General features: G+C 44.7%; 1 protein-coding gene across 1 annotated transcript in view; it reads right to left on the bottom strand.

Annotated features, from left to right (window-relative positions):
- The window catches only part of MYO10 (myosin X), a 213,558-nt gene that overhangs the window by 20,142 nt on the left and 166,132 nt on the right, over window positions 1–27,284 (bottom strand). The window contains exons 18-26 of the mRNA XM_011947462.1: window positions 25,220–25,344; window positions 25,007–25,121; window positions 18,369–18,475; window positions 16,711–16,944; window positions 16,324–16,369; window positions 14,436–15,311; window positions 12,637–12,760; window positions 7,697–7,940; window positions 3,413–3,508 (exon numbers count right to left, since the gene is read on the bottom strand). Coding sequence (XP_011802852.1) covers window positions 3,413–3,508; window positions 7,697–7,940; window positions 12,637–12,760; window positions 14,436–15,311; window positions 16,324–16,369; window positions 16,711–16,944; window positions 18,369–18,475; window positions 25,007–25,121; window positions 25,220–25,344 — 1,967 coding nt within the window. The remainder of the gene's footprint in view (window positions 1–3,412; window positions 3,509–7,696; window positions 7,941–12,636; window positions 12,761–14,435; window positions 15,312–16,323; window positions 16,370–16,710; window positions 16,945–18,368; window positions 18,476–25,006; window positions 25,122–25,219; window positions 25,345–27,284) is intronic.

The following is a 27,284-nucleotide window of genomic DNA, read 5'->3' as shown; positions in this document are numbered from 1 at the left end:
GGTAAGTCTAATGCAAATATTCCAAACTCCAAAAACTGCAACACTTCCAGTCCCAAGCATTTTGGGTAAGGGATACTCAACATGTAATGGAAGAGTATCATATTGGAATGGACACTAGATGTCTATTTAGATGTCTGTCTTTATTTATTTATTTATTTTTTTTGAGATGGAGTTTCAGTCTTATTGCCCAAGCTGGAGTACAATGGCACGATCTTGGCCACTGCAACCTCTGCCTCCCGGGTTCAAGTGATTCTCCTGCCTCAGCCTCCCAAGTAGCTGGGATTACAGGCATATGCCACCACGCCCAACTAATTTTTGGTATTTTTAGTAGAGATGGGGTTTCACCATGTTGGCCAGGCTGGTCTTGATCTCCTGACCTCAGGTGATCCACCCACCTCAGCCTCCCAAAGTGCTGGGATTACAGGCATGAGCCATTGTGCCTGGTCTAGATGTCTATTTTTTCTATGTATTCTCAGGATGGGGTTTTCAAACACCTAACAGCATTTCTACTTAAGTCAATAAAACCACAGGAGAGTTGGAAATGAAAAATAACTGCTTAAAGTAGAAAAGTATTTTGACCAGAGAACTCTTCCATCTTCATTTCAAATGAGTACTCTCACACCCAGCCTTATCACAACCAGAAAATAAAGGAAAACGTGTCTGGGCATGGTGCTCACGCTTGTGATTCCAGCACTTTGGGAGGCCAAGGTGGGAGGATGGCTTAAGCCCCGGAATTTGAGACCAGCCTGGGAAACTTACTGAGGCCCAGTCTCTACAAAAAATAAAAAATTAGCTGGGTGTAGTGGTACATGCTTGTAGTCCCAACTACTTGGGAGGCTGAGGCAGGAGTATCACCTGAGCCCAAAAGGCCAAGGCTGCAGGGAGCCATGATCATTCCACTGCACTCCAGCCTGGGTGACAGAGCAGGACTGTGTCTCACAAAAAAACAAATACAAAATGAAACAACTCAAGAAAAATCAAGCAGAACAAAGCATCATGAAAATGACCATGAACAAACATGCATCCATCCAGCATTTGCTGACCAACTATGAAATATCAGAGTTATCAAGTATGAAAGAGATGCTAGGGTATCCTCCTGTTCGGGCGTATAAGAAACAAAATATATATACATTCCTACCATTCAAGGCAGAGAGGAAAGTAGTTGGTATCCAATGGGATGTTTAAGTGAAAAAAATGACACCCATATGTAAAGGTAGGCCAGGCAAATTATTTACAGCAAAGCACTAAAATCTATCTCCTGTGCTTCCTAGGGAGAAAAATGTGACTACAAGCTTGAAAAATAATTCAACATATACAACAAATATGCATATATAGCTTGTATACAACGAGGGAAAACACTTGAATATAAATTTGCACTATCCATTCTGGTTAACCAAACAGCAAGACTTCATTGCTTTGCTCATCTCAAAAATATACCAAATTAAACACTGAAAAACACATACATTCAAGTTGTAGGAATCACACACACAAAGGCATAAAATCTGTTGTACTTTCTATTCTGTCTAGATTATACTCTTAAATTTATAAATTTCTTCTCTTGATTCAAGTATAACTTGGAATCTGAAAAGGAATTTTTAAAAAAAGTGTTCCACTGGTCAGGAGAAAAAGTCCTTGGCTAAAATATTCCAAAGGTTAAATTTAGCAGGTTCATCACGGCATAAAACAGACAGGGGAGCTGCCAAACGCCGGGCCTATAATTCAGCCGAAAAGCTGCAGGCATTCCCTGAGCCACAAACAACCACATGTGGTCTCTAGGAGTCCCAGACGGAATGATGGGCTGTAATTCCAGGTTTGGTTGTTTTTCCAGTTTGTGTTAGAATTTATGGGTCTAAGCAGGGTTTTAGTTTGTTCCCACGGGAAGAATTATTTTCTGGTGTCTTTACTCTTAATGTCGCTACCATGGTATTGTATCAACTCAGAAAGATTCAAAGAGCAAGGGGTAGTGAGGGGTCCTGAGAATACATTAGAAGGTCCTAATGATCTTGGGGCTGAGAATTGAAGAATTCGGCTATTGGATGTTACCCTCATAAATTAAAAGACGTTCTCAGCCGAGCGTGGTGGCTCAAATTCCAGCATTTTGGGAGGCCAAGGTGGGTGGATCACTTGAGGTCAGGAGTTCGAGACCAGACTGAACAACATGGAGAAACCCTGTCTCTACTAAAAATACAAAATTAGCCGGGCGTGGTGACATGTGCCTGTAATCCCAGCAACCCGGGATGCTTAGTTAGGAGAATCACCTGAAACCAGAAGGTGGAGATTGCGGTGAGCTGAAATCGCACCATTGTACTCCGGCCTGGGCAACAAGAGAGAAACTCCATCTCAAAAAAAAAAAAAAGATGTTCTCTAGCATTGCTCAGAGCTGAAGACAGACACCTCCAACATAACCCTGCAGACTCACAAAGTTGCAGGAAGAGACAGGACAGACGCTCCATGGTGTCTGATCCACTAGTGGACCTGTGATGCATCACACTGAAGAGCAAATGCTAAATCTCCTTAATTTTCTGCTGTGTCTCCTCAGCACTCCAGCATGGAAACCTGAAGTCCAGGAAGTTACAGACAACTTGCCCCAGCCAATGAAGGCCTCCACCCTCTTCTAATCTCAGTCAAAAGTTAAAGCTCCTTAGGCGGAAATGTTTTTAAGAAGTTCAATGTCCCCGTTCAACAGAATTGAGGTTGCACTGCATTACAAATGATACTAACTGTTCTCTGTACCCCAGTCTCCTATACTGCAAAATATGGATGATGGTAATAATTTATGTCTACCTTGCAGGATTCAAGAGAATCAAAAGAGTTAGTATTTATAAAACATTTAGAATACTGCCAGAAATATTTAGATATGAAACATTTAGAATATTAGCCTGAAATATAATTGCGATTACTTTTGCACCCAGCTAATAGTAAGTTCTGTGTGAGTACCTCTTCCATTGACTTCTTCAATATTAACATCTTTAAAACCCCCCAATGCCATAGCACTATCAGTTATTAAAACAGCTATCAGTTACTACTCCCTGCCCTTTTGGTCCTTATGCAAACACAAACAATTCACTTTCAAAACTCAGAGGCTTCCAGAGGGTGGGCTTTCAGCTACATGCAGCTGTGTAATTTACACACGCTACCGGTGACAGTAACAGCCTGAGACAGATGACAACGGGTCTAGTGGCACTGGAGGCTGGAAACCCTGCGCTGTACTTGAATACATTTGCCCAGAGAAAGATTCCCCAAGGGACAAGTACACATCAATTTCTTATGACTCTTGGTTCCTCAACCATCCTAATAGAAAGTCAGTTAAAAATTGTCAAGGCCAGCATGGTAAACAGTGCTCTGTGTGACACTCACACCTGTGCATGAGGGAGCAGGATGTGGGTAACACCAAGTCACAGCGCAGACTCACCTGGCATCTTCTGGGGACTCTGCAATCAGGTGGAAAGTCCTATCGGCCATAATGATGTCGATCCCATTCTCCTTGGTGGTGTTATCTATGATCTCTCTGCAAAGGAGCAAAAGCAACAAACGCACATCAGGAACACCAAATTCTGAATAACTGAGGAAAGCAATTTCATGAAACCAATGACTAGAGTCGGGAAGTGTCTGTTACTGAAGAAACGGTACACAGTTGGCTCTCTGTATCTGCGAGTTCAGCATTTGTGGGTTCTGCATCTGTGGATTCAACCAGCAGCAGATCAAAACTAAAAATCCAATTTAAAAAATAATAAGACTACAAATTAAAAAACAATACAGCGTAACTACTATTCACAATGCATTTGCATCATAGTAGTTATTGAAGTAATCTAGAGAAGATCTGAAGTGTGTGGGAGAATATGCAGAGGTTACATGCAATGACTACATCATTTTATAGCAGGGACTAGAGCATCTGAGGATTTTGGTGGCTGCAGCGGGGAGGGGAATGGTGGTTCTGGAACCCATCACCGAAAGACATGGAGGGACATACAATTGTTTTCCTTTTAGTAATGACGAAGATTCCCTCTAGGGGAATCTTCTAGGTTCTAGGGGGAGGTAGGGGGAGCTAGGCTCCTCTCTGCTGCCCAGGGAAGAGGCTGCTGGTGTGGCCAGGGATAGCAGGGTCCCCCTGACTTCTCCCCCCTCACACTGGTCCACCCAATGCCCACCCCTGCTTAGGCACCAGACAGGCCTGGAGCAGCAGCCCCCACCTGCCTGCAACTTCCTTTGGATCCTTTCTCCAATCTACAAAAGCCAACCTTGGCCTTGTGAGCTCCTTCCCTAACTCATCACAGCTCTCTCTCCCAGCTGAAGGCCATGGCTGCTGCATCTGACTCTTGCTTGAGATGTGCATGTTATTTCCATGAGGGGTGCTGGGGATGAGGCACAGGATGTGGGTGTGTCTGATTCTCAATACCATCTTGATCTCATCTGCAACCCTCCCTAAACAACACTAGAGAAATAAAATTGGCGAACCAGGTTAACAAAATCAGGGTAAAACAGCAGCAGATGTTAGGATCAGACCAGAGATAGTAACACGTTTCATGAAGAAGGGTTTGGGGCATAAAGCCAGCTTGCTCTCATAACTAAAGAAGTACAAATGTTCACAATAAAACATGTATTTTACAGCAACAAAACTAAAATAGCCTGGTTAGAAAATAAGTATTATCTGACCTCATAGCTAGAATCACTGAGATGAAATATTTTTTAAAAAATCAAGGTCAGAGCCAGGCGCAGTGGCTCACACCTGTAATCCCAGCACTTTGGGAGGCTGAGGCGGGCGGATCACTTCGGGTCAGGAGTTTGAGACCAGCCTGGCCAACATGGTGAAATCCCGTCTCTACTAAAAATACAAAAATCAGCCAGGCGTGGCAGTGCGCTCCTGTAGTCCCAGCTACCCAGGAGGCTGAGGCAAAAGAATCACTTGAACTCGAGAGGCAGAGGCTGCAGTGAGCCAAGATAGTGCCAGTGCCACTGCACTCCGGCCTCGGTGACAGAGCGAGACTCTAAAAAAAAAAAAAAAAATCAAATCAAGGTCAGAACTACTGCTGAAATCACAAGAAGAACAACCGGCTACTACTCTAAGCCTTCTTAACAGAAATCAACACCAACACAAGTGAAGCACTCTTAAACAGAAAGGAAAACTGAATTCAATCATTCTCTAGGTCTAATGATCAATTCACAAGAAATAAATGAGAAAGAGAAACACATTCAAACACATGCCCATACAGGGTTGGTGAAATGCAGAAACCATGGGATAAGTGAGCTAACATGTTCCATTACAAAGAGCAAGCGAAAGAAAGATGGAGGGGGCATCTATAAATTAAAAGAGACTTGAGTGATCTAAAAACCGGTGACAACATCTAGACCTCATTTGGATTCTGACTTGAAGAAAGTAACTATAAAACCAACCCAAACCAACAAGAACACCACCACCTCCACTTATAAGGAAACTGCAGACTGGGCGCAGTGGCTCTCGCCTGTAATCACAGCACTTTGGGAGGGCGAGGTGCACAGATCACCTGAGGTTAGGAGTTCGAGACCAGCCTGGCCAATATGGTGAAACCCTGTCTCTACTAAAAATACAAAAATTAGCCAGGCATACTGGTAGGCGCCTGTAATCCCAGCTCCTCGGGAGGCTGAGGCAGGAGAATTGCTTGAACCGGGGAGGCAGAGGTTGCAGTGAGCCAAAGTTGTGCCACTACACTCCAGCCTAGGCAACAGAGTGAGACTCGGTCTCAAAAAAAATAAAAATAAAAATAAAAATAAAGGTCACTGCAGAAATCTGAACAATGACTGGAGTTTAGATAATATTAGGAGCTAATATTTTTTTACAGCGATAATGGTATTGTGATTATATATTAGAATGTTTAAATGCATACTAAATATTTACAGAAGAAATTATATGATAGTGACTTGCTGTAAAAGAAGGTAGTTTGTTGGGGGAGCGGACTGGATAGAAGTGTGGATGAAACAGTCTCGGCCATGGGTGGATAGCCACCGAAAGCTCTGGCGTAAGTCCGTGTTTTGTTATATTCTTCTACCCACTCTTGCCCATGATTGAAGTTTTCTATAATAATAACTCACTGTTCCTGTTCTATAGGAGGTGACAGAAATGGCTGAATAAGAGCTAACATTTCCATAACTCAGTATAATTCTGATGAAGCACCTGCGAATAGAGCTTTTATTAAGCAGCATACCAAGTGAGCTGCAAAAGAAACATACATCAATATACTCTGGTGAAATTCAATACTATGCCTCCCTCTCTCAGCTTCTTGGTGCTTGCCCCTTCTATGGGATAATTACACAGAAACATCATGGCTGTAATCCCAGCACTTGGGAGACCAAGGCAGGCGGATGGCTTTGAACCCATGAGTTTGAGACCAGCCTGGGCAACATGACAAAACCCCGTCTCTACTAATAATACAAAAAATTAGCCTGGCGTGGTGGCACACACCTATAGTCCCAACTACTCGGGAGGCTGAGGTGGGAGGATCACCTGAGCCCAGGAAGTTGAGGCTGCAGTGAGCCAAGATCGTGTCACTGCACTCCAGCCTGGGCAGTGGGAGTGAGACCCTGTCAGTCAATCAATCAAGCCATCTATAGACAGATGAGGAACATCATGGTATGTGCGGCTGAGAGAAGATGACAGAGGCAACAGAGCCATGCCTTGCTGTGAACACTTGCAGGATTCAGACCCAGGATTCTCACAAGCCCACTCCTGCACCTCATGAACTCCAAAGGGACAGCCTGAAAATGTCCAATATTCTGCCGTCTGCAGAGACATGAGATTTCTCTTACAATCAAATACATAAAAGACTTCCCTCTCCTCGTTTAACTTTCCACTTTACAATGAATACTTTTCTGAAGTTGCTGATGCTGGCTGATTAGAAACATTTTACTTTTTTTTTTTTGGCTGATTAGAAACATTTTACTTTTAAGGCTCCTGACTTCAGGCATTAATTTGATCCCTCAAAGATTATTTTACTACTTTTCTAAGTATTTGAGGTCACTCAGTTTTGAGTGGAGAATGACTACAGGTTATCCCCAAAAATGTTTTCAGGCTTAGTATCTAGTTACCCCAGAAAACCAGCTGCCTGTAACTCCTAACAATTTTCTGGAAACATGACTTAGTCTTTAACAAAAATAATAGGCCCTCAACAGTCCAAAGCTTTGGTTCTATAAGGGTGTGGCAGAAAAAGGGGCATGTTGGATTTGAAGACCAGCCCTGTTCCTCTCATTGCTGGGAATGGGGATGGCTAGTACAACCGACATTGGTATAACAGAAGACAAGTGATTCATTTCAGAAAACTCCCGTCTGTCTGCTTTTAATTTAGCTAATTTATCTGCTGGCTACAGCTGGAGCAAGGAATTGAAAGTGATACATTAACCCATAAAAAGACTCAGCCACTTGTTCCAAATTCACACCATTCTTCCTCCACACATACAATTCCGTTTCCACTGGGCAACTTCCAGGTCCAACTGGCTGGCCATCTTCCAAATGACAGCCACGTGTCTGAGTATAATCACAAAAAGCCAAGTACTCACAGAGTAAGTCTTGCTTCCCAGTCTCCTAATAATTTAACCCACTGAACTGAATTATCAGGACACCTACTACAGGCTACTGCCACTGCAAGGAACTTGCACAGCGGCTCTGTGACCACCGGCATAAACCCCTGAGCAACCCATCAGGCCACAGCCAGGCTTAGCAACCTACTTCGCCGTTCGCACTTCGACGGTGCCCTTGAGCTTCTCCTCGCTGTCGTTTTCAAAGTACATCAGCTTGGACTGGCGGAGGACAAACCAGCGCTTCTTCCAATTTCTCCTGGACAGTGTGGAGGAGCCCCCGCCTTTTTTGTGGAGCCAGCCTTGCTTGAGGGCCTCCTGCTTGGAGCGGAACCACAAGAAGGTTTCATCCTTGAGGACACACCAGCGGCGTTTCCAAGAGTTCATCAGGCCACCTGTTCCCCGCAAGATTGGGTAGAGAGGGGTGAAAGCACAGTCAGCCCAATTGGATGACAACAATATGTGCAGCAGGGGTTAATGTCTAGCTGAGCTTAGACTCGGCCCCAGCTGCAGCACCGCAGAGACCCCTCAGTGGGGAGAGGCACTGCTAGCTCATGTCTAGGGGCACCACACAGACGTCACACCAGCCGGGCTGGATAACACAAGAATCCTTATATTTAAAGGAGCTCCTGCTCACTTAGCTGAGAAAGCTTTGTAAGGAGCCAGTAGAAAAGTAATGAACTGACACTCTAACCCAGGAATGAGTCAAAAGCCAAGGGTGAGAACCACGTCCCTACGTAAGGATCAGGCTTATCTCCAAATGTCCCAGAGAGGGAAAATTATTTTAACATGGTGTCAAAGTTTACCAGTTTCTTTACTCGTTTTTTGGGCCAGGAGCAATGGCCCATGCCTGTAATCCCAGCACTTCGGGAGGCCGAGGAGGGTGAATCACTTGAAGTAAGAAGTTCGAGAGCAGCCTGGCCAACAAGGTAAAACCCCGTCTCTACTAAAAATACAAAAATTAGCCGGGAGTGGTGGTGCGTGCCTGTAATCCCAGCTACTTGGGAGGCTGAGGCAGGACAACTGCTTGAACCCAGGAGGAGGAGGTTGCAGTGAGCCAAGACTGTGCCACTAGACTCCAGCCTGGGTGACAGAGTGAAACTCCGTCTCAAATAATAAACAGAGTTCACCCATTTCCTTCCATATTTGGTCAATGTGTGAACAAGAATTATCAGTGATTCCAGGGTTGACCGATAAAGTCTAACTTACACAGGTAAAGACAATATGGCTTTTCGGAGAAAAACATCTTTTCAAAGAAAAGCATCATCTGAAAATGTTTTACAGGTATAAGACTGAGACTATGAAAAAAGAAAAAGCAAGAGTACAAACTACACTAAGATTTGAACTTAAATATACAGATGTTACTTTTCATAGGATAAAAAAAATCTTTCTATGCTCTTCTGGGAGGATAATTTTGTATTCCAGATTCCCCAACCTGCTCAAGATCAACATCTTACACACATCTGTTATTATAAGATTGTCCACACATTATTTTCTTTTGACCAACCAGTAATGAAATAAGGGACATTTAAACATGGGATATTTAAAGTAAGTATAAACGAAGTGTTTTTCTCTTATGCGTTCAGTGTGTGAAAACCAGACAGTGCACTTGCTTCACTGAACTTTCTGGACTCCTCTCCCTCCTTTTGTCCAAGAGGTCCCTGCTCATTTAGCTGAGACATCTTTGGTAATTGTGCCAAGTTGCAGAGCTGTGTCCTAACATATGGTAAACTTGCCAAGGGGCTACCAGAAAGAAATATTATCAGTGTTTTGATTTGTGACTTTAATCCGGGTTTCTCAAAACAAGTCCGGAGGAAAACTGTGTAAAGTTATTCTATGATCTTGTTGTTGTTAAATGATAAAGCTTATGCACAGTTGTTTCAAAGATTAAAACAGTCATCACAGCAGCCCTCACCATTAGTTTATTTAATCTGTCGTTCTGTTATCGATAGCACTCACTCTTGGCCCTCCCTTTGCAATTCCAGGCCATCTCTTGAAAATTCATCATTTAGATAATCTACTTAATGCTATAATTTCCCAATTGCAAACACCTTTAGTAGGTTTTTTGGTTGTGAAAACTCATTTATGCCCATAAAATACAAACTGGTGATTAGATTTTCTTTCTCATTCATTGGTTGCTCTGAAACTTTTTGGCTCTGTTTTAATTAAAAGTTTTATTAAATATTAAATGATGCTGCATTTACACAGTAGCTTTATTAAGAGATGCTGAAGCCGGGAGCGGTGGCTCAAGCCTGTAATCCCAGCACTTTGGGAGGCCAAGATGGGCGGATCACAAGATCAGGAGATCGAGACCATCCTGGCTAACCCAGTGAAACCCCGTCTCTACTAAAAAATACAAAAAACTAGCCGGGCGAGGTGGCGGGCGCCTGTAGTCCCAGCTACTCGAGAGGCTGAGGCAGGAGAATGGCATGAACCCGGGAGGCGGAGCTTGCAGTGAGCCGAGATCCGGCCACTGCACTCCAGCCTGGGCGACAGAGTGAGACTCCGTCTCAAAAAATAAATAAAATCAATCAATCAATCAATCAATGCTGCCAGGCGTGGTGTCTCACGCCTATAATCCCAGCACTTTGGGAGGCTGAGGTGGGTGGATCACAAGGCTAAGAGTTCAAGACCAGCCTAGCCAACATGGTGAAACCCTGTCTCTATTCAAAATACAAAAATTAGTCAGGCGTGGTGGTGCATGCCTGTAATCCCACTCACTCAGGAGGCTGAGCCAGAAGAATGGCTTGAAGCTGGGAGGTGGCGGTTGTGGTGAGCCAAGATCATGCCACTGCACTCCAACCTGGGCAACAGAGCGAGACTCTGTCTAAAAAAAAAAAAAACTCAATGCCACATATTAAAAATAAGAGGAAGAGAATTTTCAAATTAACTTAGGGAATTAAAAACTGAGGAATGGGAATTATATGTTAGTAAAAACAGTTAGGATGATTTCTAACTGACAAAATCTTAAGATGCTATGATTAAATACTTGTTGGATCATTAGGTTCTGATGTGCGATGACATTTTTTCCTTTGTCAGAGGTTCCAGTGCTGGCTACATCACCCTCTCTGTTTTTCATTCCAACAGTCCTACTGAAGTCTGCATCAACCAGTGATTCTGGACAATAGAAAAGTCTCCCCTAAATCAAACCTTCTGGGGGTTTCATGAGCACTGTGAGGCTCCAAAGCTGAAGATGGCAGAACTCTGAAAGGCAAATGACTGACAGTCGTCACTAGACCCATGTTTTCTAAAAGGAGCAGGTGAAGCAAAAAAGGAATCCAACAAAGCTTCAAGTGAAGAAAACAGAAAAAAAATATTAAAGACAACAAAAGAAAAAGACATGGAAGAAAAGGTAAAGAAGCTAATAGAGAAGCACAGGAAGAAAGAAGGGAAAACGGAATAAAAGGGTTTTCATGGCTGGGCACAGTGGCTCACTCTGGTAATCCCAGCACTGTGGAAGGCTGAGGTGGGCAGATCACAAGGTCAGGAGTTCGAGACCAGCCTGGCCGACATGGTGAAACCCCGTCTCTACTAAAAATACAAAAATTAGCCGGGCGTTGGTGCATGCCTGTAATCCCAGCTACTCAGGAGGCTGAGGCAGGAGAATCACTTGAACCCACGAGTGCAGTGCCATTGTACTCCAGCCTGGGCAACAGAGCAAGATCCTGTCTAAAAAAAAAATGGCTGTCATGGTGGGGAAGACGAAAAAAAGAAAACGTAAACGTAAACGAAGAAAGACGGCAGTAAAAAGGAAAGTGAAGGAAAGGGAGGGAGAAGATAAATTTAAAAATCAAAGATGGGAAAAAGCAGGAAGAGGAGACCTGGGGAGGAAGGTTCTCATATCCCTGCCCATCCCCACGTTCTCGACTCTCTCCCCTCTCCAGTCTAGGTCCGTGCGAGAAACAGGACGGTCCCTTCTTTTTAACCATCCACGTAAAACTCCTGCCAAAAACTGGTGATGATTATGGTTTCTTATTATCCCTGTCACTGAGTTCCAAGTCACAGTCAAGAACAGGAAGAAAGCATAAACACAAGGTCCCAATTAAATAATTTTCTGGCCAGGCATGGTGGCTTATGCCTACAATTCCTGCACTTTGGGAGGCCAAGGTGGGAGGATTGCTTGTGGTCAAGAGTTGGAGACCAGCCTGGGCAACATAGTGAGATTCCATCTCTATAAAAAATTAGCCTGGCATGATGGTGTGCACCTGCAGTCCTAGCTTCTATGAAGGCTGAGGTGGGAAGATGGCTTGAGCCTGAGTTGGAGGCTGCAGTAAGCCATGACCACACCAGGGCCCTCTAGCTTAGGTAACAGAGCAAGACCCTGTCTTAAATAAATAAATACTAAATAATTTTCCAAAAGGAGTGTGCCTCAAGGCCCCTAAGTGTTAAGGTTCAGCAAAGTATATTCAAAGGTTAATAACAATCAAAGCATACAATGCAAATGCTCATCATGAAGTACGTATGGTGAGCAATTCAAGCGGGCTGTGGCCCTCAGTGAGCTCTTCACTTTCCCCCATGTATAGCACATCCTTCTAGGCTCTCTACTATCCCTGGCAGGAGAGAACATGCAGTTTATCATTAGAATGGGTCTCCACCAATTCCAGCAGCAGCAGCAACACACACATTGGTTTGTATGTCTGTGTATGTGAGAGAGAGAGCAATGAGACTGAGACAGAGAGGAAGACAAGTGAAAGAGAAAGTGGGAGAGAGAGGGAGAGAAAACAGAAGAATGAACAAAGAGCTAAGAAAGGAAAAAGAGACAGGGAGAGACAGAGGGGAGAAGGACGGATAATAGAGGCAGTGGTTGCAAATGCTTTGTGCTGCCACTCTGCACCAAACCAGGGGAGTCACGACTGTGTTCACGCTGGTAGGACCACACCACCCACGTCACACCAACATAACAAGGCGTCCCTTCATTCATCTAGGTGGCCCAACACTAAGGTAAGGGTAGGTAGAATGACTTTCCCAGTCCCCATCCATCAGCCCAGATACAATAACACCTCCGTTATTTACCACCCCCATCCATCAGCCCGGATAAAACAGCACCTCGCTCTCCCGCTAACACAGACTCCATGGCAGCTGCAGTCATACCTTTCATGTACAGAAAGCTGTGGAAATACGGCAGAGTGACACAGCTGTACACAGAGTCACGCCGGTATGAAAGCTCATCGTCTGTATCAAACCTGGAGTCAAAGTCCTCTTCACTATCTTCAAACTGGACCGAGAGAGAGAGAAGCCAATGGTGAGGGAAAAGGCCACAAAGCAAGCCACTAAAACACCCAGCATGTATCATCATTGAAAAAATTAAAAAATACAGCTACTCGAGAGGCTGAGGCAGGAGAATCACTCGAAATCAGGAGGCAGTGACTGCAGTGAGCCGAGATCGCGCCACTGCACTCCAGCCTGGGCGACAGAGCGAGACTCCGTCTCAAAAAAAAAAAGAAAAAAGAAAGAAGAAAAAAGTAACTGACAAGCAATACGCCTGATTTACGGTAGCACACAAATAATTCAAATTTAAAATATCAACTTTTAAGGTCAAATGGTCAGTTGAATTGATACATGAAAGACAAGATATACTTGAATCCAAAGGCTATCTGCCCTAAAATTAACCATGCTTTTTAAGGCTATAATTTTAATCAAACCATGCAAAACTTAACCCCCTTTGAATTACTATGTTAAATACATTTTCAAATCTTTGAAAGTCAAGAGAACATTCAATGCATGACCAAAGCAACAAAATAAAAGTAAACTACAGATAAATCCAGAAACTGGAAAGAGTACATTTGAGCCCTGCAGCTTCTTCCTTTATACCCGCTATAAGAAATAACATCGTGTGGTTTGGATTGTGAAGTTACTGTAAGGAAAGTTTGCCAATTCATCCCCGGCAAGTCTTGTTCCAGTTTAGGGTGTGTCTCATTTTCTAACGCAGCATGGCAAAGCTAAAAAAGTTCCATTCAAATTGTAAAAAAAGGGAAGGAAGAAATAAAATACAATAAACAGAAGTTCCATTTAAAAAGACACTTTTCGACCGGGCATGGTGCCTCACGCCTGTAATCCCAGCACTTTGGGGGTCCGAGGCAGGTGGATCACCTGAGGTCAAGAGTTCAAGATCAGCCTGGCCAACATGGTAAAACCCTATCTCTACTAAAGATACAAAAATTAGCTGGGTGTGCTGGTGGGCACCTGTAATCCCAGCTACTCAGGAGACTGAGACAGGAGAATCGCTTGAACCCAGGAAGGGAGGATTGCAGTGAGCTGAGATTGTGCCAGTGCACTCCAGCCTGGGCAACAGAGCTCCATCTGAGTCTGTTGAGATGGAGCAACAGACTCCATCTCAAAAACAACAACAATAACAACAACAGAAATAAATAAATAAATAAATAAATAGCCAGTTTTCCCAGGTCTTGGGCCCACAGTTCAGCTCTGCGGCTTTGTGCTAAACCTGAAACAGGCACATCAAAATTCCACTTACAAATGCAATTGGCTTATGGAATAAGAAAAAGGTTTAAGATGATCTCTAAGACCACGACTCTGCAATCTTCGCACGGATATCCTATGGGTATCTTCATTCAACTTGAGAATGCCACAGGGGTGGGTGTGACCAGCCACCTATTTCTTTTTTTATTTTTTTATTTTTATTTTTTTATTATACTTTAAGTTCTAGGGTACATGTGCACAACGTGCGGGTTTGTTACATATCTATACACGTGCCATGTTGGTGTGCTGCACCCATTAACTCATTTGCATTAGGTATATCTCCTAATGCTATCCCTTCCCCCTACCCCCTCCCCACAACAGGACCCGGTGTGTGATGCTCCCCTTCCTGTGTCCAAGTGATCTCATTGTTCCCGGCCACCCATTTCACTGGAACATGCCAGGTAGGTACTCACCGAGGACTGCGCCCCCTCAGAGCTGAACCGGTAGGCGCCCGAGCTGTTGTAGGTCCCCATAGAGCAGCGGTAGTCGGGGGACCACTGGCTGCCGTAGGAGTTGGAGAAGGTCACGCTGCTGCCGGAAGTGATGGCACCATCCTCATAGTCATCCTGGTCGTAGTCGTAGTCGCCGTCTGGAGAGGGGAGGTCCCCGGCGTTCTGGGGCATGCAGTAGGTGGACTCGCCGCTGGAGGAGTTGTGCAGGCTCCCGGAGTCCTGCACTGACGGGGCGAGCAGCACGGTGCTGTCCGCGCTGGGGCTGGTGGGCACCACCGTGTCGTTCATGTACGGGTCCTCCTCCGAAGAGTCGTCGCTGGTCCGGATGCCACTCGTTCGCTGGTCTGAGTGGCCGTGCTCGCTGGGGTTGGGGGAGTCCTTGAAGGCGTCGTCGTCGGCTTCGAAGCCCTCGTCGACCTCCTCCTCTGGGTAGGGCTGGCTGAAGTTGAAGTTGGGCTTCTCCTCGCACGCGCTCTCGGCCAGCTCGCTGGAAAATTCGCTTCCCACAGACAAGGACCGCTCGATATTCCGGACACACTCGTCGATCTCGTCGAAATTGAGGGACTCGAGGAACTCCTGGGCCGCCCTGCACGCTTCCTCCTCCAGCCTGCGGAGCTCCTGGTCCCGCCGCTGCTGCAGCTTCTGCAGGGAGGCCTCGGTCAGCGACAGCTCCTGCTGCTCCTTCATGCGCTGCAGGTCCTCGATTTCTTTCTCCAGACGGAGGATCTCTTCCACCTGCTTGTTTTCCTTCTGTTTCTCCAGTTCACGGGTCAGTTCAGCTTCCTTCTGGCTCTTCTGCAAGGCTTCGAGTTCTTGCTGCTTCCTCGTTTCTTCTTCCTGAACAGAAGTAGAAGGGAGATTTCAGAAGGCTTCAGTACAGAAGTCCAAGCATGGCTCCCGCTTTGCAACCAGGATGAAATGTGGTCATTACGAGTTGGACTGTGTCCCCATAAAGTCTATAGGTTGAAGTCCTAACCCCCAATACTGCAGAATGGGACTGCATTTGGAGATACGGCTTTTAAAGAGGTGACTAAGTTAAAATGAGGTCACGGCCGGGCGCGGTGGCTCAAGCCTGTAATCCCAGCACTTTGGGAGGCCGAGACGGGCGGATCACGAGGTCAGGAGATCGAGACCATCCTGGCTAACACGGTGAAACCCCGTCTCTACTAAAAATACAAAAAATTAGCCGGGCGAGATGGCAGGCGCCTGTAGTCCCAGCTACTCGGGAGGCTGAGGCAGGAGAATGGCGCGAACCCGGGAGGCGGAGCTTGCAGTGAGCTGAGATCCGGCCACTGCACTCCAGCCTGGGCGACAGAGCGAGACTCCGTCTCAGAAAAAAAAAAAAAAAATGAGGTCACTAGGGTGGGCCCTAATCCAAGCTGACTGATGTCCTTTTGGGAACAGGAGACTGGGTCACACAGAGCAAAAAGGCTGCGTGAAGACACACTGGAAAGACGGCCACCAGCAAGCCAAGGGGAGGGGCCTGAGAAGAAATCAAACCTAAGGATACCTTGATCTTGTAGTTCTGGCCTCCAGAGCTGGGAGAAAATCAGTTTCCACTGTTCAATCCACCGGTCTGTGGTCTTTTGGTTGTGGTAGGCCTAGCAAACTAACACGCTGGTTATACTGATTTAGAGAAATTATACTCTTGTGATGCAACTAAAACCTCAGCCTTCACTATGCTTTACCCAACTGTAACGGGTCAGAAACTGCATCATAAACACATCCTCTCAAATTGGTCTTCCTATTATCTTTCTACTTTAATTCGGTTTTGAATCCTAGAGTCCAAGCGTTAGAAGTGGGAAGGAAGTAGAAACACGAGAGGCTCAGTCGTCACTGCACTCATTACCTGCTGGGCGCGGAGCTCGGCTTCTCTTCGCTGTCTCTCTCTTTCTCTAAAAATAGTAAAGAAAAAGTGAAAATCAACAATAACCCTAGAACCACTGTTCAGAGAGATCTACCTTTTTAAAACAGCTTTGCCATTAAGACAGAAAGCATGAAAGACAGAGCAGCCCCCTTCCTCTGGCCATGGACTTATTCTGTGTATGAATAAAAATATTCACAGAACTGGGTCTTTCATGCTGCCAAGGAATTTTATATTCTAGCCACCAAGAGTTACTGTTTCAAATTGTAGGTTCTGGGGCATCTGCTGGGATTTCTGGCTGCACAGACAGATACCAAGCATAGCACTCAAAATGTATCCTTTTGTTTCATCCCCGCAAGAAAGGTACTGTACCTTTCCTCTTCCTCCCGTTTCTTCTTTTCTTCCTCTTCCTGTTTCTTCTTTTCTTCTTGCTCCCTTTTCTCTGCCAGCAATTGTCTGTAAACTCTACGAGCAATCTGACCTCTGAGTTGCTTCTGGAAAACTATGGCTGCCTTTTTCAGGTGCAAAAATCTCCTCCTCAGAAGGAATGCTCTGTAATTCTTCTGTATTATCACCACACAGTAAAGGACCTTTCTGTATTGTTTTCTGAAAATGAAAAAAAACAAGGGAATCGGCATTGAAGTAATGAGGCTTTCAGCTATTCAAATGAGCTCACATCAAGGCTACAAGACAAAAGAGGACCCAGTTTCAGAATGATAGTCTCATTATGGAAACTGGAGAGAACAAGGAGGCCCCTTTGGTCAAAACAAAACAGAAGAAAAACAAAGAAATACTAACAAACAAAACTAAAGTAAGAAGCCTATCACTATCTTGGCTACATAAACACATAACCAACCCCTCATGCTGACTTTAAGTAGTTTTGGCAGAAAGTTGGGTAAATAGTTCCCAAAGAAATCTGATATATTCTCCTGTTCATATAAAAAAAAATCATCACAGCAGGACAGCTTTGTACTTCAGAAAATGTAACATGTAGCGTTTCACAGGCACAATGGACGGGACTAAAATGCACATGAAGAGAAGTTGCCTCAGGCCAGGTGCAGTGGCTCACGCCTGTAATCCCAGCACTTTGGGAGGCTGAGGCGGGCGGACAGAGCACGAAGGTCAAGAGATTGAGATCATCCTGGTCAACATCGTGAAACCCCCTCTCTAAAAATACAAAACTTAGCCGGGCGTGGTGGCACACACCTATAGTCCCAGCTACTTGGGAGGCTGAGGCAGGAGAATCACTTGAACGTGGGAGGTGGAGGTTGCAGTGGGCAGAGATCGTGCCATTGTACTCCAGCCTGGCGACAGAGCCAGACTCTGTCTCAAAAAAAAAAACAGCAAAAAAAGAAGTCACCTCATTCCTCAAACAGCTGGAGGATGGGTCTCTATAGCCAAAATGGTAACACTAAGGTGACCAGCCAAGCTGCTGTGGCTTCAAGACCTGATGCAGAGGAAGGAGGTAAACAAATTAAACATCAGGAGAAGGCTGCGCACGGTGGCTCACACCTGCAATCCCAGCACGTTGTCAGCCGGGAGGATCCCATGAGCCCAGGAGTTTGAGACCCTCCTGGGCAACATGGAGCAACCCATCTCTAAAAAAAAAATTTTTTTTTTTTAATTAGCCAGTCATGGTGGTGTGTGCCTGTAGTTCCAACTACTTGGGAGTCTGAGATGGGAGAACTGCTTGAGCCCAGGAGGTCAAGGCTGCAATGAGCCATGATCGTGCCACCGCACTCTAGCGTCAGAGACAGAGTGAGACCCTGTCTCAAATACATAAATAGATCTCTCAGTAGAGTTCCCTGATGTTACTGTTCTTTCTACCTGAGATGTCAAAAAGTGCAGAGCTCCCTTTCCTACTTGCTGCCCAGGTCAGGCTAGCTAGGTTTCGGGAGTGGCTGCTTAGGAGGCCTGACCTGAGGCTCCCCTCAATTCGAAAACCTCAGGCCACTCCACTGCAACACACTGGGAAGGAAAGACCCCCTCATGGAGCTTACTGCCTTCTCCCCTCAGCGTGGGGTTCTTACCGTGCCAAGAAGCCCAAGACATGGGCCTGAATCACCATGGCCGCATGGCTCACTTCCTCCTCCCTCCGCTTCTCCAGTTTCTGTTCCAAGGATTCTCGAAGAAAGACCTGCTCAGAAGGGAGTCACATGTCAGAAGCAAAGAACGTGGCCAGCAGAAGGAAGGCATTTCTGCGTCTGAGATATCTTCTGGGGTTAAGGCTTTTTTCTCTAAGTTTGCTCCACCACATGGCCATGCTTTCTAGAACAGTGGTTTTTAAAGATTCCACCTGTCATGGGCTAAAACACTTGTAAAATCCAATAAAGATATATTACAAGGAAAAACAAAAATGCTGCATAAAAATACAAGTCCCTTTTATGGTTATTGTTACTAGATTCAACAGGCGTAAGAGGACTACCAAATTGCTATCTAAGCTTCTAAACACTTAACACATCATGGGCCGGGACAAATAGTTCATGGACCAGCATTGGTCACTACACTGAGTCTATGTAATACGATTCAGAGATACAGAAAGCAGAGGAAGGAAACGAGGAAGGGAGGGAAGCCAGGAAATTTCTAAAATGTTATTCTGCTTTCATGTGGAAATCCTCTCTTTATGCCTGCCATGTGATTACAATCAGAGTATCTTGGCTTCAAAAACTTAAATGCACTCAAAATATTGACGTTAAGAACATAATTCTGAAAACTGAGTTTAAAATGAGAACTGAATTATTTCAGCTACATCTCAGTTCAGCTATCACCAGCACAGCAGACCCGGGACTAAATAAATTGGAGCTGTTTGCTTGCCTATTTCTGAGAATGGACACTTTCATCCTTTGCTTATCAAACACGTGTCTCAGGTAATTGGCACTTTGTATCAGAATTCCTAGTTTTTGAAAAGATATGAAAATATCAGGACCTTCTCTTGATAAAGTAGCTTTTAATTTTGCCATTTCAGATGTAACACATGCATAAGAAATTTTGAATGACTCCCTAAAACAACCAGTATCAAACATTTTCATGTCTTTTTGTTAACAGTCCACACAGATGCATTTTGGTGTCTCCACAATTTTTTACTTTATACTTCCATGAGTCATTCTGGCCTAAATTGGTGCATCATGTTCTCCCAATGGCACATTTTTCCAGGGTCTCTGCTCTGTGTCCTCCGTGACATTTGGGCAAAAAAGCAAATAAAGAGTCCTAGCACCTTGTGACTCACAGCCGTACCTATTCCTGCTCTGGGTAAAACTCCATCACAAATCATTCTCCTAGGAAAGCTCTTCATACAATCCTCTCCTTATAATACGATTAATATATTCTGTTGGCCGGGCGCAGTGGCTGACCCCAGTAATCCCAGCACTTTGGGAGGCCGAGGCAGGTGGTTCACCTGAGGTCAGGAGTTGGAGACCAGCCTGGTCAACACGGGGAAATACTGCCTTTACTAAAAATACAAAAACTCAGCCAGGCGTGGTGGCAGGTGCCTGTAATCCCAACTACTTGGGAGGCTGAGGCAGAAAAATAGCTTGAACCTGGGGGCAGAGGTTGCAGTGAGCCAAGACTGTGCCGCTGCACTCCAGCCTGAGCAACAGAGTGAGACTCTGTCTAAAAAAAAAGCAACATATATACATATATACACACACATACATATACACACACATACATACCCATATATACACATATACTCATATACACATATATATATATATACATACTCATATATATGAGAATATGTGTGTATATATATATATTCTGTTGGTGCAGAAGCTACAATTGTCAAGTTTGTTGGACGTGATCGTCGTTAAAGATGTTCAGAAATACAGAATTCCCTGTACATATCAAAACCATGTAGCAAAAGCAGTTTTCATCAAGACTGGACTTTAAGGAAGTATTTCAACTTCTCTTTGAGATTTTTGTTTGGTATTACATAACTTACTCTAATGATTTTGCTCTTAGGAGTGCTTAAAAGGAAAAGTAATAACCAAACCTTGGGGAAGGGGGTGGTGGTGACGAAAGACAAAAGTATCAGTTCTCATGAACCACACAGCGATGACACGAACAAGTGGAAACCTTTATGAAGGAACAAAGGTCTTCTCCACCATTGGAAGTCAAAAGAAATGTCTTGGTTAGAAGCAGAATCAGACAAACACTTGCTTTAGTTTTCAGTCCATTAAAAAGACAGCTCTCAAAATAAATATATAAATAGATTTTTCAAAAAGACAGCTTTCTTTCCCTGCCTATTAAATTATTCTTCCGCATCTTTATTTACATTCTCCTTCACCAACCTAAAGGGCAAACAAATGGAGAAAATGCTTTTAGGGACCTGTCAATTTCATTAAGAACATGAACCCTGAATTTAGACAATGACAGAAGGAAAGTGATAGGTTTGGCTGTGTCCCCACTCAAATCTCATCTTGAATTGTAGCTCCCATAATTCCCATGTGTCATGGGAGGGACCTGGTGGGAGGTAATTGGATCATGGGGGTGGGTCTTTCCCATGCTGTCCTCATGATAGTAAGTCTCACGAGATCTGATGGTTTTAAAAAGGGGAGTTGCACTGCACACGCTCTCTTGCCTGCTGCCATGTAGGATGTGCCTTTACTCTTCCTTCATCTTCGGCCATGATCATGAGGCCTCCCCAGCCATGTGGAACTGTGAGTCCATCAAACCTTTTTTGTTAATAAATTACCCAGTCTCAGTTATGTCTTTATTAGCAGTGTGAGAACAGACTAATACAGAAAGTGTTTATGTGAGCCCTTGCGTCACCTTGCCATGTTCCTAGGACTCAGCCAAGACCAAGTTGGCACAACCTACTGACTGGGAATATGGCATCAAAGCAGGCACCAAAGCCGCTGAGCAAAGGGCAGTGCCCACTCAGGCGCTGCTTGGCTGAACTTGACTCAATATCCAACAGGAACGCTTTCACGTGGCTCCTTTTCACCTTTATCTTCTTAGCTTAAGATCCTGTGGGTTATTCCAGTACACTGTCTTTATAAAAATACCTCCTGCAGGCTTCACTGACATAGAACTGAAGAAGAAAAGTCTGACACTGAAGTCCAGAGGGTCAGAAAAGTAAAAGTCTTGAGTCTTTTTTTTTTCTTTTTTTTTTTTTTTTTTTTGAGACAGAGTCTCGCTCTGCCACCCAGGCTGGAGTACAGTGGCCGGATCTCAGCTCACTGCAAGCTCCGCCTCCCGGGTTCACGCGAGTAGCTGGGACTACAGGCGCCCGCCACCTCACCTGGCTAGTTTTTTGTGTTTTTTTAGTAGGGACGGGGTTTCACCGTGTTAGCCAGGATGGTCTCGATTTCCTGATGTCGTGATCTGCCCGTGTCGGCCTCCTAAAGTGCTGGGATTACAGGCTTGAGCCACCGCGCCCGGCAAAGTCTTGAGTCTTAAGGAATCCTTGAGGCAGTAGGAAAAACCAAAACCAGGAAGGAGAGGGACCAACTGCCCACCTCAGGCACCATAAACGCAGCTGTTCAGCAAGGAAATAAATTGCAATCTCCTCCCCACGGGCTATGCCATGGAGCATCCGACAGGCCACCTCGATTCCTAGTAATGCTTCCCCAGTCCTCTAGGTAAGAATGCTTGCCTTACAAGAACAAACATGTTTTAGATAAGCCAGCCAGTTCAGACATGGGGCCACGTCTAATTCGCTGCCTTTGACACTGGTCACACTCGCCTGTTGTGTATGGCAGACATTCCTTTACCAGAAGACCAGAAATTCATTAGAGGTTTGAGGCTTTAAATACAAAGACCTTCTGACAGCAACACACCAAAACACCTGCTCTCCAACACGTAAATCAAATACTGGTCAAGATCAAAGCTATCAAGAGGGCACAATTCAAATCCTTTGATGTTTACATTTACTTCCTAACGTATCTATGGAAAAATACACTTCCATCCAACTTCTACTCCCAACTTTTCACCGATTAAAACTGAACTCCTCTTTAAAAACTTCTTCTTGAATACTTCCTTGATCATTTCAATCCATAGGGATCTCTCTCCTGAAGAAGCTGTTTTCTAGCTCCTTTAAAAAGATTGTACTGCATGATTTAATTCATCCACTGTGTGTGAATATCGTATCTCCCAACATAGCAAACTGAGGACAACACCCATGTCTCTGTGTCCCCTATGCTACACTATGTCCAAAGCCTGCCTTGGGCCTGATTTCCATAATGAAGTGAAGCTGAATTAGTACTTGGAGCCCAGAAGAGATTGTTAATGGCTAGGGTGAGTTTTAATGATCTCTAATGTCACTCCACTGTAGAAGGCAGTGAGGTGACTCGTTTATAGAGAATGCAATTTCTTTTTGTTTTTGAGACAAGGTCTCACTCTGTGGCCCAGGCTGGAGTGCAATGGCATGATCAGGGCTCACTGCAGTCTTGACCTCCTGGGTTCTAGCAATCTTCGCCCCCTAGCCACATGAGTAGCTGGGACTATAGGCACATGCCACCACACTGGCTAATTTTTCTGAATTTTAGTAGAGAAAAGGTCTCGCTATGTTTTCCAGGCTGGTCTCCGACTCCTGGGCTCAAGCGATCCTTCTGCCTCAGCCTCCCAAAGTGCTGGAGTTACAAGCATGAGCCACTGTGCCTGGCCTGCAATTTCTTTTTGATTAAACAAAATCAGAGCAGATTATTATATTGCACTGCCAAGAGCTCCACTTGAGCCATTTTCTTCAGAAAGTTTTCCTAAGTAAATAAATGTATGACATCCTGTGTCATCTCTTACAGTTTTTCAGCACTTCATAGACACTGATTAAGCTCAGCACTGTGTAAAATGAACAATCAGCTCTACATGCTCTACTGGGTGATCGCACAGAAGCCAACAGCAAGACAGCAGAACAGCATATGAAGTCAACATCAGGGCTAAGAAGAGGATGACCTGGGACAACAGAGGAGGGGGCTTACCCCAGCTGTAGAGTACACTGAGGAATGTCCAAAAAGGAGTCCTTTCAAAGTCTACATCTAAGCTAAGACCTAAAGATGAGTTGGCTACAGAAGGAATGGAGAGTAAGATTCTAGGCAGACAGACCTATCGCCTGCGGGGGCACACCCTCCCAGTGGGTTACACGCCTCTTTAATCTTCCTGAGTGAGGGTGCAATCTGGGACTTGCTTCTAGCCAGTAGACTGCAGCAAAGGTGATGGGATGTCACTTCCGTGAGAACATTACACCATATAACACTGTCCTAAGCTGGAGCATGGGGCTATCCTGCTGGCCTGAAAGAATTGAGCTGCCATGTCGTGAGAGGGCCATGTGGCAAGGAACTTTGGGGGCTTCTAGGAGCTGCGAGTGGTTCCCAGCCAACAACTAGAAAGAAAACAGGGACTTCAGTCCTACAAAAACACAGGAACATGAATTTTGCCAATGACCAAGTGAGCCTGGAAGACGCCCTGAGGTCCAGAAAGGAACAAAGCCACAAGATACAGGGACTGCAGGCTTGGGGGACCCTGATCAGAGGACCCAGCTCAGACCCTTAGATACCATGAGATAATCAATGTGTGTTGTTAAAGCCACAAAGTTTGCAGTAATGTATTACAGAGCAATAGCTAGCTCATGTGATTATCTCTGCATGCCATCTCTAGCCTATTTTGTGTTTGTATCTTAAATCCCCCACTAGTAAAACATTCCCCTAGAGCAGGGAGGTAGGTCCATCATGACTTTCCCTTGCTGAATGGCCAGGAGGTGATGCCCAAGTATACTTGTCATCAATCTCACATTGGTCAAACCGCAAAACATACGTCTCTCTCTCCCCGCTTTCTCCCTCTTTCCTTTCCTCTTTTTATAAAGCAAAGAAACTCCTAAATTAAAAATAGCATACTACGAGTAGAAGCTTTAAAATATTTCTGACATTGCACTGCTGTGTGTAAGGGCAGAAGGATCGGAAATGAGGATTCGTTCTTCGAGGACACGTGTCCTCAGCTGCCTGCATTTCTGTGTCGAGTCACATTGCTGTCTCTCCCATGTGACAAGTCACTGGAGGTGGGTGGGGAATGAGAGTGGAAGCCAAACGAGGTTCTTGGCAGTTCCCTGATCCAGAAAGAAGAAGTCATACAACAAATTTTATGACCAATTTTTTATGTTCAGGCCAGACTGCCCACTACTCTGCCCCTATCTGGAAAAGGGGGTCAAGGAGCCTCTGCCCCAATGGCATCTTCAGAAGCAGATTTTCCTTTTCGCTTTCTGGACTGAGTTTTTGACAACCGAAAGGATTTCAGACTGGCTACTGATCTCTTGCTCCGACGCTGCTCTGGTTGCAGGGATAAAAGCCAATATTTGAATTAGAGAAAGTTAGAAGGGTCTTGGGTATCGCTTCTTAAGACACTGGAGGCTGCCTCATACTTCCAAAGCACTGCTACTTGTCTGCCAACATTTGTTGACTGCCTGAACAAATATACACACACACAATTAGGATGAGATGTTTCAATGCGTTCTCTAATAAAACAGAATCCCTGACAAGTCAAGGACTTCAAATAAAATAGTAACTGTTCAGGAGACAAAATGTCACGGTAGGCATGACAACAGGAGTATCTTCCTAATGTGAAAGAACAATTGTGTAGCAGTGTCACAGAGCCCTAAACCCCGTGAGCATCACCCCGTGAGCATCACCGCGAGATCTGTCGGGGATTCGGCGGGAGCTGCTCTTTTTCCGCAACGTACCTTCGTCTTCCCCAGCTGCCACTCGCTATTGGAGGCATCGTAGAGCTGCAGCAGGCTCGTGCACTTCCCTCGGACATCCTCAGGCAGAGCCAGATTCCTCATCAGCACTTTATACCTGCAACGTAAAGACACACAGGGTCACCTTCTGCGATGGTTCCCGGTTTTCTCTAATCCCTTTGAAAAGAAAGAGAATCCAATTCAGCTCCCTCTTGCCTTTTGTAAAAGTCCTGAAAGGGTCTTCGGACCGCATACCCAGCTTTGCGGATTCTCACAGTCTCCAGCATCCCTGAGTACCGCAGCTGGTTCAGCACAACTGCCTGGTCAAACTGGTCTGGCATCTAGACCATGCAAAAAAAGATGGGATACCATTAGAAAAAATGCAGTTAGATAAGGCAGACTTAATAAAGCTACCTCCATCATTGGTTTACCCCTGCTTCAAAACACACATAAGAGTCTTGAACCTATACAGAAATACAGACTAGCACAGGAACCCCAGTGGAACCAACACCTCGCTTTAACAACCATCAACCTCTGCCAATCCTGCCCCATCCACAAGCTACTTCCTCCCTCTCCTTATGTTTAAGAAAATCCCGGCCGGGCACGGTGGCTCACGCCTGTAATCCCAGCACTTTGGGAGGCCAAGGCGGGCAGATCATGAGGTCAGGAGTTCGAGACCAGCCTGGCCAGTATGGTGAAACCCTGTCTCTACTAAAAATACAAAAATTAGCCAGGCGTGGTGGCGCACGCCTGTAGTCCCAGCTACTGGGAGGCTGAGGCAAAAGAATCACTTGAACCCAGGAGGCGGAGGTTGCAGTGAGCCGAGATGGTGCCACTGCACTACAGCCTGGCGACAGAGTTGTCTCAAAAAACAAAAACCAAAAAAAAAAAAGAAAAGAAAAGAAAAAAAAAGAAAATCCCAAACTTCACATCATCTCATTTGCAAAGATTCTACTATATGTCATGTGTTAATATAACACTATTATCGTATCTTAAAAGATATCAGTGATTCCTTTATATTAATATCCATGTTCACATTTCTGCTTGTATCACAAATATCATAAATGTATCACCACTTTAAAATCTATTTCTTCCCCAAAGATTCTAAAGTGTCATACAAATGTCACTTTATTTTACTTTTTAAATTTGAATTCAAAGGCATTTTGTACCTAAGAACACAGGGACTCGGACTTGGTGAGGGGTGGACACTCACACTGCGGCAGGTGGGGTGGGGGTGGGGGTGGGGGTGCAGAAGGGGAGACGACCATGCCAGCCAGTGGAGAAGACACAGGAGTGAAAACAGAGTTTGACTTTGCTCAAATTCTAGTCAAATACTTATTCACTGAGAGCTCCATACTCTGATCACTAAATAAGTAAGCCCGAGAACATACAAATTAAAGACAGAGGAAATCTGAGCAAGACTTAATGTTCTGAAATGTGTTCTCTTATTTGCTCAGCTGCCAAACAAACCGGCACTGGGGCCAGGACAATAGGTTTTCAGGGGAAAGCAAAAAAGTGGGCCATTTAGGAACTCGGGGGACAGTGGTTTGTTTTTTTTAGTCCACCCACCCGCCTTCCCTTTAATTAAGCTGCCTGTTGTTATCCCACACAACTGTGAATACAACGACAAAAAAATAGTGCTATAGGACCTAACTGTTAAAAAATACAAGAATGCAAAGTGGCTTAACAAGAATGCAAAGTGGCTTAATTTGTGACCTTTAACAATGCAGTCATTAACACAAAATTAGGCATAAAGCCATGTTATTCTGCAAGCTTTCAAAATTGGCAAAAAAAATAAATGTAAAGAATGCTTTGCAACTGTCCCTCACAGCTTTTGATGGAATAGCTGCCATCAGCCCTAGTGGGCTGACTTCTCTCACATTTAATTTCTTCTACAAACACTGTGGTCAAATTCTCTTTACTTAGCAGTATTCCAACCAAGTGCAGCCAGCAAATTAGGGCAAACGTCCAAAGAACTGTGGTTCTCTGTTTTTAGTCTTGATTAAATTATCCATAGAAAAGTAAGAAAAGCATAAAAATATGAAAACAAAATTACCCTTGGTGACTCTTACGTCATCTCTCTGGATTTAAAAATGCAGGCTGGGGGTGGCTGACTGTTCTGAAGGCATTTGGTTACAATGCTTCTGTGAGATTTATTTGGGAATATAATCTAACCAGCACCAATCTACAAAGACTAGTACAGAGCAAATATAAAAAGAACATCGAATAAAGTATCAGACTTACTCAACTTTGTTAAATTTATACTACCAGAGAAGCCTTC

Source organism: Colobus angolensis, unplaced genomic scaffold (assembly GCF_000951035.1).
Source record: "Colobus angolensis palliatus isolate OR3802 unplaced genomic scaffold, Cang.pa_1.0 Scaffold266, whole genome shotgun sequence".
NCBI lineage: Eukaryota > Metazoa > Chordata > Mammalia > Primates > Cercopithecidae > Colobus > Colobus angolensis.
Note: the sequence above shows the minus strand (reverse complement) of the source record. Positions and strands in the feature narration are given on the sequence as shown.